At 39.1% G+C, this 10,571-nt stretch overlaps 1 protein-coding gene across 2 annotated transcripts in view; it reads left to right on the top strand.

Annotated features, from left to right (window-relative positions):
• hcrtr2 (hypocretin (orexin) receptor 2) overlaps window positions 1-10,432 on the top strand; it is a 35,671-nt gene extending 25,239 nt beyond the window's left edge. For both annotated transcript variants that reach the window (XM_074676518.1, XM_074676519.1), the window contains exons 4-7: window positions 1,328-1,443; window positions 2,735-2,955; window positions 3,096-3,217; window positions 5,462-10,432. In XM_074676518.1, coding sequence (XP_074532619.1) covers window positions 1,328-1,443; window positions 2,735-2,955; window positions 3,096-3,217; window positions 5,462-5,631 — 629 coding nt within the window. In that variant the 3' untranslated portion in view covers window positions 5,632-10,432. The remainder of the gene's footprint in view (window positions 1-1,327; window positions 1,444-2,734; window positions 2,956-3,095; window positions 3,218-5,461) is intronic.
• Window positions 10,433-10,571: the final 139 nt, after the last annotated feature.

A 10,571-nucleotide genomic window follows, 5' to 3' on the forward strand; every position in this document is an offset into this window, starting at 1 on the left:
GATAGCTGGGGAGGTGTTGGCTTACATTCCTGAGCACTGCCGGGTGCCTTTGAGCAACTGCTCAGGTGTGCATGTGTGTGTGTAAATATAGCATGATTCAGAGTCTAAAAAACAGAATTTCTCCCAAGGGGAAGTATATATCTTATTCATATGTTGTAGTAATCCCTGTATCTGTCTGTAAACTGATCAAATCATTCCAAAAGAAAGTGAAGATTTTTACGAACATTTCTGAAATGATGAGGACCCCCTTGCACATTCATGACACATCGGCGGCCCTATAAACACCAAGGTCTGCCCAAAAGGTCTTCAATAGAGGGCTGGCTAATCAGAGGAAAGAGGGAAGGCAAGGAGCTCCAAAGAGAAGCTTGACAGACAGAGACTAAAATAAGCGTCTCTAAAACACCAGAATGAGAAAAGTCATGTTGAGCTACTTGGGCACAAGATGGATAGTATTAAGCCTTGAAAAAGCACAATAACTCTTTTTTTAAAGGCATGAGTATCCCTCAATACTGAAAACCCAATTTCAAATAATTCTGAACAAAGCAGCCAGAATGATTTTTCTACCTGACCTGATTGAGTGCCTCCTACACGACTTTTAACACCAGCAGAAAAATATAACCCCCTTTTTTGGTGGGAGAGATAAACATTAAATACACACTGTCAAAATGTCAGCATCTGATGGATGAGGGGCTCTTTGCTGAGAGGAGTGGGAACTTTTTCCACCTCAATGTTTTACTCGAAGGTTACATCAGACAAGGATGCACAAACAGGCTGTCAGTTTTCTCAACATCTTGACAAGCAGCAATTATGGTTTGATGTTCAACAGGTCAAGGAGTATTACACTGTACAGAACAAAGAATGCCCTGTGATACCTTCATGACACTCTGTCATTCACATAGCATTTATCCTTCAGACATACACAAGTTTTTATATTCCCAAAACACAGATTCAAAGATGAAGAGTCGATGTATGCAGAATAATCTCTCCTGATGGATGTTTTCAATTGGAAAACCTTGATGTGAGGGTTTTGTCAAGCACATTGTATACATATTTATCATGCATCAAAGGTGCTTCATGTCCTTGAGAGATTCTGTTGATTCACCAACAAGAGGGGTGACCAGGTCAAGAATCTTAGAACTAGATTTTTCCATTTGAAGCATTAAACTCTTCAAACTAACGGATCAGCCTGTTTCTGCGTGACTGAAATTGTTTTATTTTATGACTGTGACTGTTTAATGTACTGTTTCGGAGCAGAGTGTCTGATAGACAGGCTGAGAAGTTGTGAAGTGCTGCATTGATTTACAACTACTTCTTCCTCTTTCCACAGCTGAGATCTACCCGAAGGTGTATCATACCTGTTTCTTCATCATCACTTACTTTGCACCGTTGTGTCTCATGATCCTGGCGTACATCCAGATATGTCACAAGCTGTGGTGTCAGCAGGTCAGTAATCCACGCTGTGTTGAACTGAGTCTCCTGCTCAGAAAGAAGGGTCAGATTGATGAAAGTGCAGCTTCTGCAGTATATCGATTAGTTTCTAGCCACAGTATCAGTCCATGTCTCTTGGCATGCTTCTTGGATATGAGGTGCATTATACAGTGGTGTTAACATGGGAGTGTAGACTCATTAATGTGCAAGACAGACATGAACTAGCAGCCACATCCATGCTCAGGAAGAACAGTACAGCGTGTTCATAGATTAACCTTAAATTATCCTATCAAGCATAGACACAAATCTCTGCAAGATTTTAATTAACTCATCAAAAAAGCTCATTCCCTGCATACTGTGAGGGAAGTACTTCACTGCCAAGTTTCCACAGCATTATTACAACCAGAGAAGTGTAGCCTCAGTTGTTTGTTACCAGAGTCAGAGGAAGTGTGTGTCCTGCCATCAAAAAAATCAACACTGCCAGCCACTGCCAAATAACGACTTACAAGGTGTTCAGACTGCAGAAGTCCACATTTAATCCAACCCACTAACAGAGTCTAAATACAAGTTAAGAACACAAAATATGATGTAAAAATGTCTGAAAACCATTGAAATAAGTTTTCTGTGCAGCAACTTAATTTTACTTGAAAATAAACCTTGAAGTAAAATTGTCAAATTTTGTAATAGGTGAGACTTAAAGTGTTAAAACAAGAAGAAAATTTAAATTTTGATTTTAAAATTTGAAGAAATTCCAATTTAATTCTTTTCGTGATCTTAATTGTAGAACATTGGGCACAGGTGGCCTAGCGGTTCAGGTCACACCCCATGAGGTTCGCCCTCAAGCGGGTGGCCCGAGTTTAAGTCCAACCGGTTCAAATCCAACCCACGGCCTGTTTTCCACTTGTCACTCCCCACTCTTGCCCCCTTTCCTATTCTATCCAGTGTCCTCTCGTCTATCTTTAAAGGCACAAAAAGCCCCAAAATAACTAAAAAAAAACCAACTTAAATTATAAAAATAATAATAATTTAGGGTTTTGCTGTATTTTACAATTTCAAAGTTTGTGACAGAAATAAATACTTCATGCAGTATTATTGTGCATAAACAATGTGTCTTAGGGTGACTAACCGAACAGTTTAGTTTTGGTGTTACTTCTATAATGTTCCTGTATGAGTAGGACACCTTCAGTTAGCCTGTCAGTTGTCACATGACTTTTTAACTATAACTGTCAAGAACAAGAAGATCCAGCTTAATTTGTGAAGAATTATGCTTTAGCTCCTTAAACTGATGCACACCTTTCATGCACAGATCCCTGGAAGCACCTCAGTGCTGCAGAGGAAGTGGAGATCCATGCAGTGCTCAGCCTCCACTCCAGCACATGGAGGACCTGTGAGGGTCCGCACCAGCACGGTCTGCGCTGAGATCAAACAAGTCCGAGCACGACGCAAGACAGCCAGCATGCTGATGGCGGTGCTCTTTGTCTTCGCCCTGTGCTACCTGCCGATCAGCGTGCTCAACGTCATGAAGAGGTAATCATCTGAAGTGCTAATGAAAAGCTTTTTTTAATCTGCAGAAGCTCCCTTTACCTCTCTGCTTGTGAACCAGATCCTTAAATGTACTGAGGTGCTGCTTGCAAACAAAATAATGTGTGGATTTCTGTTTGACACAGAGTGTTTGGGACGTTCAAGAAGATAAACGACAGAGAGAAAGTCTACGCGTGGTTCACCTTCTCACACTGGCTTATTTACGCCAACAGTGCAGCAAATCCTATCATCTACAACTTCCTCAGTGGTAAGTCACAAAACACTGAGAGCAGCTGTTGGGGTCCACTACTGACCTCTAGTGGACAGTGTAACAGAAAACATTGACTCGGTGCTTTTGAATGATCTTCTGATAACAGTGTCAGCAAAGCACTGCTTATCTTCTTCTTAATTGGATCTTTATTTAATCTAACTGAAGCTTCACATATTTCAGAGTCGTACAGACTTCATCTACACAAGCTTTAAGTGGAATATAGCTCAAAAATGTAAAACACAATATTTGCGGCAAATCATTCAGGCTGTGAATGCCATGCTGCTATAAATATCCACCCTGCAGTCAGTCATGTTGACTGGTTTGCTTCGATTCAAAGGGCCTCCCGCTCCGTCTGCATCAGCATTTTATTTCAGTCATGTTACGTGTGCTGTACCTGATATGCACTGAAATATACAAGAAGATTATCTTTTTCTATGGTTACTGTTGCATTTGTTGGAGGTAGGTTGATACAAAAACTGTATCAAAATGACCCTCTGTAAATGCAGTAAAGCTAAAGTAACGAGCTGGATGTTTGTGTCAAAACGCCCTGTTCAAATTTAAAAGCCGCAAATTAAGCACAGTTCAGAAAATCACAACTGTGATTGTGAAGTGTGTTTGTTTTTATTTCAAGCCCTGGAATTGACATAAACGACCAACTTTTAACGACTGATTAAAAGTTGCCTTTATACGAGTGCCCTGGTCAAGACAAGCTGTAGCACATTAACACGAGTTACCAAAATTAGATCAAAACATTAAAGAGCTATAAATATGATACAAGGTGGAATTGAATGTATTAGAGAACAGGTGGTTACAGCAGCTTATGACACATCATCTCATTTAATACAAGCTAACAATTCAAGACTAGATAAGAATTTAAGGCTGCATGGTGGTGCAGTGTTTAGAACTGTCTTCTAACATCAAGAAGTTCTTGGTTCAGTCCTTCTGTTTGACTGGAGTCCATCTGTGTGGAGTTTGCATGCTTTCCCTGTGTGTGCATGTGTGGCTTCTCTCCGAGTAATCCAGCTTCCTCCCTTATCCCAAACACATGCGAATCAGGTTGACTGGTCACTCTAGACTTCCTGTAGATATGTGTGTGTGACTGGTTGTCTGTCTCTGCATGTGATCCCTGTGATGGATAGTTAAATTTTTTGATTAGGTGTTTGATTGATTGATTGATTGATTGATTGATGGATTGATTGATTGATTGATTGATCGATTGATCGATTGATTAAGCGACTAATTGATGGATGGATTGATGGGTTGATATTTGGATTGATTTATTGATGGATCAATTGATCGGTGGAGTTATTAATTGATTGTTGGAGTTGTCCCAAGTGACAGTATCTTTACTTCAGCCTTCTTCAAGGTCCATTTATCATTAAACTTTACGCTAAACTTTACTCTTTTAAACTCCTCAAAGTCTAAACACAAGCCCAAAGTTCTGGTTATAAATTAAATGTATCTTACACCTCCTGTTTGTCTTGTGTAAAGCCCTATGTTCTCTAAATTTGCCATAAACCTGTAAACCTTGTCACAGTACGGACCTCTTTTCGTTGACATTTTGAACTGATCTATAAAATAAAAGCAGCACCTGATTGAAATCTTCCTCTGACTTATAAAGTCTGACATTCTCATTTTAATCAACTCGTCTCCTTGCTCTGCCAAAGCCCACGCCTCCATCTCTTTTATGTTTGCTTCATGTCTGTTTTCCTCTATTTAGTCCTCATCTCTCTCAGCTCGCTGTCTCGGTTCTCTGTTCTTCCTCTCTCTTTCTAATCGTTTCTGCATCTAAAGTTCTGTGATCTTCATATTAATTAAAACTAACACATAAAGTATCCTCCACGCTGTTACTGGGTTTGAATGCTAACGGAAATGAGTGTTTTCACCACAGTGTCTGCAGACATTTGGTGGGTTGATTTGATTTGACGTATCCGGCAACACAAAGCTGTTGCTGAAATAAACCACTGTTGTTTCTGTGATTTGGAAATCATAAACAAATGTTTTACACAAATGGATAAAAAAAAAGAAGAAATTAAATGAGTAAAACTAGCAAGTATTTTTAAAAATGACTGCAGACATGAGGCAGAACATCTACTGATACATGTGCCTTGCAATGACATGCACATCATCTCCTTTTTTTGAAGATTAAAAATGTTGTTTAAAGCACAAGATGTTAAAGTCTATGTTGAGTTATGTTCCAAATTTAACTTTGCAATTGGATTTCTTCTCTCTTCTCCACAGGTAAGTTTCGCAAGGAGTTCAAAGCGGCGTTTTCCTGCCATTGCTACACCAAAAGCCCAAATCAAACAAAGAGGATAAGGACCAGGACGAGCACAGAGAGCCGAAAATCCCTGTCGACTCAGGTCAACAACATGGACAATGTGTCACGTATCTCTGATCAGGTGGTGTAGATAAAGAATCGACTGACTCACTCATTGTTAATACACCATTAACGTGTCTACATCAGGTAAAAAAAAGACCTTTGAATGAAAAGGATTTCTCAGAGGTGTTGTCTTGTGTTTTGTGCAGACACTCTTTGACGAAGTGCTTTTGAAAATACCACCTCTGTTTTCTGAGGGACTTCTCACTTACACAAAAAAAAAAAAAAAACATGACAACCTCATGTAAATCAAAGAGGATATATTTATGATGAAGCATCATTTGAATGTGAAGTATTTGTTTACTCAGATGTACAGTTCAGTCACATGGTTTGCACAGATGTATTGTTATGTAAATGTTCTATTTGGATGTGTACCTTTGGTTCGGTGGCCTGAATATGTCTTGATTTATTGTATCTCTGTTGATATCTTGTGTTTTGGAGTTTTTATGGTGACTGAGGAGCAGGTGCTATATAGAAAACATCTACTAATTCTCAGATTTTTCATTTTTCCTCTTTATTAGCGAATGTCAATCTGAGGTTTTCAGTGTATTTGGTCACAGATGTGGGATGAACTGCAGTAACAGTGTTTAATGATGCTGGTTTAACACCATTACCATCATCAAACGTGAATATTCAACAGCATTAAAGTGAATCCCTTCACTGACCTACACCAGAAGTGCAGACTCATCTCCAGGCTTTGACAGAGAGGGAATCAATCTTGGTGTGCCTCCTTTAAAGATGATATGTCTGGGTCATAATCAGGGTTATTAAGCTATTTTTTTCATTAATTTTAAAAATTTCAATTCAATTTAATTCAATTTAAAGACAATACAAACACTCCTGGGTTTCATAGTGCTGCATTAAATTTGTTTCCTCTGCAGTGAAAGCCCAACTGTCTCTTCTACTCCTTTAAATTTTTCTCTTTTGATTTTTTTACCAAGACATTGGGGAGTGACTAGGTGCAACCTTGGGTCTCTAAATATGAGGCAGAGCAGAAGTGCTAAAATCTGCAGTTCATCAAGTGTTCCACAAGAGGCTAAGAGTGTGCCCTTTGGCTGTTAGTGAAGCTCAAAGTCTGCCTCATTCCCAATGTGGTCCCCATTGACGATTTGCTTCAAAACTCTGGCTGTTTTCCAAACCGCTTACTACATACTACATGTTAATGTCGTAAGAAGAAGTCACTGCCTACTCCTTTTGCATGTCATATGTAGTATAACTGTTTTGTTGTATACCACTCTGGTTTTCAGTTTTGGAAAATGGAGCTACAGGTGATGGATTTTATTTTTGCCTTTGTTATTAATTTACAACACAAACTTTGGGTACATCTTGGCCTCTTTTATTACTGGAAGCAACAAGATTTATTTGTGTTTCTTTCGTATCTCTTCACTTCTGTCTCACAGACTGCCTAGCATCAGCGTTGTTGTATTGTAGTTGTAATGCCAACTTGTTCCAGTAGATGGTGGTTATTGACCAAAACCTGCCACCGGCATAGACAAACAGTGTTAGCACTGTGCATTGTCAGAAACAATATGCCAGGTAGACTGGTTCATTCTATACTGGGAAATTTTCCTACATCAGTAGGACATCTAGGGATTTTTGGCATACTTCAGATTTTGCAAGTTTCCGCATACCACCTACTACATACTACGTATTGAGGGCTAAAACAGTAGGCACTACGAGTGTAGTAAGCGGTTCGGAAAAAAAAGCCTCTGTTTCAGAAGCAGACAGATGACGTCACGTAGACTAAATCCATGCAGTCTCGGAGAAGGGTGAGGGAAAAAGGCTGCTCTTGAATGATCTTTCAAGGCCCAAATAATGTTTTCTGTGACCATGTAAACACCAAAACTACCTAAGAAGAGTGGACTCTCTTCTTCAATGTCTCCCTTCCTGTTTTTGATCCGAAAAAACAGACAGCACATTCTTTGTTGATCCCGTTCATCTTGGGTGCTCTACCCTTTGATCCTGTCCATGATCTCTGTCTTTTCTCACAGTTGCGCCACTTTTCCCTCTGAACTACCGGGACACATCCTCGGTTCCAGCATGAGCTACCTGAACTTTTCTGACTTGCAGCATCTAAACTATGTCTCAGCCATCACACATCTTCTCCTCATATCCATGCTGATCTCTCATCCAAAGAGTGCACCGCTCTCACCCACAGTAGTTTACGAGCATGATTTGGTTGACAAGCTCCACCAGACCCTTGCCTGTATTGACGTCAACGGCAGCAAGACAGACATTTTGATATTGGGCAGTTAAAAAAATGTGGATTTACAAATCTTCTCTTCTTCGTGTATTCATTTGATTAGCCATGCACTACAGTTTTTCAGTGTCATAGAATTCAAATTCTGTATCTGGGGACCCTAAGCAGATATTAGAATGAAATGCGATTAATTAGATTAATTAATTAAAAATCCTGTAATTAATTAGATTAATTTTTCAATCCCCTGGCACCACTAAAATAAACACAGACATGGCTGACCTCGCTTTTATACCTAATAAGCTTCAAAACTCAGCTTCAGAAAAGACGATGTGTCAGGATCTGGGGTACAAATACTGTGTGGTGCATTGGGCAATAATGCATGCTGGGTTTTCTTTCAGCTTCCAGTAATCTGGAAAGTTTCCTCGCTATGACGAGACTTTCCTGCACCGGATCTGCTCTGAACATTGATCTGGTATCCAGTGAGGCATGAAGGAGTTCATTTGACATGCAGAAAGTGTCGTGTTGTACTCTATACCTTACCATTTCAGGGTTTCTGGGCAGCTCAGGTCACACACACACACACACACACACACACACACACACACACACACACACACACACACACACACACACACACACACACACACACACACACACACACACACACACACACACAGAGTCTAATCTACAGTGAAGCAGCTCTGCTGGTGTGTAGCAGTTGGTTTTAAGGATCTCTCTCTGTCTCTCTTCTTTCTCCTTGGTGGTAATGAAAACAGAACCAGTGATGTTTCCTTATTTAAATACCAGGACAAGAAGACCTCCCACTCTGAAGCTTCTTTCCCTGTTGAAGTCGTTGTTATCTGAGGTTAATTAGAAAAGTTTCTATTTTCTGTTTGAAGCGTAGTAAATGAGAAAAAAGTCCCAACATAGTTCATGTGGAGCAGTAGAAAGAACGCACAGCACTCCTGTGAAGATGGTGTAAATATTTGATATCACTGGGTATGTAAAAAATAATCACCACATTGTAAAATGGTTAAACAGCTGATCTGTCTTTGCATGAAGGGAAATTTAAGAAGAAACAAACTCAAGAGATGTATTAAGAGACAATTTCATAGATGTCAAAAGTAAAGACATGCATGTGCGGTTTGTTTTGTCAGTATTCTCACACACCAAACACTGGACAAGCAGTTTTTGTCACAGTTCATCAAACCCTAATTTTAAACCCAGGTTGTGTCTCCTTGTATGTTTAAAATCCCTTGTTGTTTATCACTGCCTCTCCTCTTAACTGAGTAACAATAAAAATGTCCTGATGACATCAGAAAGAAACTTTTTCAACGAGTTGTCAAAAGGAGGGTGTGAAATCACACTGTTAACCTGGATTAGTTGAGTTTGCTTGAAAAATGCTCGTAAACCGGTTACCTTAAAACAAATTAAGTAATGAAATATGAAAACTTAAGTTAATTTAACGGAACATCTTAAGTAGTTATAATTTTGATGGAAAACTATTCTACTAAATGTCTTCAGTGCTCCACAAGGAGCACAGACAGTTGGTCCATGCTGTGATGCACAGACAAACAGTCCATGCTATCTGGAGCACAGACAGCCTGTGCCACTGCTGCACGTTTAGAAGTACAGCAGGGGCTCATAGCCACTGCATCCCCTCCTCACACACGGTGACAAAACACAGTCTCAGAAACGAATGATTTTAAGTTGTGCTTGCTTTAACAGTAACAAAAGTTATATCTACTCAGAAATAATCAGTTTCACCACTGAAAACTCAGACATTTAAGTAAATTGAATTTACAAACACATTTTCATGGATTAATCCAATTGAGAAATTTGAACTTTGGAGTTTATAGTGCATCAATAGTAGATGACACAAGAGTATAAGAGCATAAGATTCAAGAGAGCCACAAGAGATTTTTTCAACTTGTAACATCACTGATTGGTGAATGTCATTGGATGACCACAGCAATCAAAGAACTTGATCACAGTGAGGTGTTGCTGGTGTCAGATTTAAATTGGCATATATTTTGTCATGTGACGACAGCATTTTCACTTTCAACATGTGATGATTCATCTACACGCTCAAGTTTTAATTTAAAGTAGGCGTTAAATTGTCAGTAAACCATCAAATTCATTAACAATCACTGCAAAACATAAAGCCCCCTGAAACAAGTCCTTGCTTGATGGATCTCTGCAGAAATTGTTCAATATATTGCACTTAATGATTGAAATCAGTGGCTCATTTTGTTTGTAAGCTTCAGTTTGTGCTCTTGTTGCACTTGGCATTTCCCTCTCTGAGACCTGAAATACTTCACCTTCAAAACAGAGCGGAGCAGAATAACCTGTTTTTATTGTTCTCTTTTGGTGGAGAGGCAGAGTGTTTTTTGTTGAATCGTTCCTTACAAATGAGGCTCTTAATGCTGAAAACAACCAGAATGTTGTTTTTCTTTTTTTTTATATTTCTGATTGATGGATTTAACATTTAAACAAACAAACAGAGAAGCTAAAAAAGAATGAGAGAGTCTGGTGTTGACGACTTTGTGATGCCTTTTATTCCAAAAGTTTTTTCTTTTAAATAGCATGTTTTTCAGACCTTAGACCATGTCCTTGAATCTTTTGTTTGTGTTTTCCCTCATGTTTTATCACTTGATTGTCTATATATTTTGATTATACCTGAACATTTCTGTCAGTAAAGTTTCTCTGGGCTTTCTTATTTCTGCTGAGTCTTTTTGTGCACTACACAGAATATTTAAGACTTAGAGGTT

This window comes from Halichoeres trimaculatus, unplaced genomic scaffold, assembly GCF_033239565.1.
Source record: "Halichoeres trimaculatus isolate MK-OKI-2021-1 unplaced genomic scaffold, fHalTri1.1 fHalTri1_scaffold_8, whole genome shotgun sequence".
In the NCBI taxonomy this organism is placed as follows: Eukaryota; Metazoa; Chordata; class Actinopteri; order Labriformes; family Labridae; genus Halichoeres; species Halichoeres trimaculatus.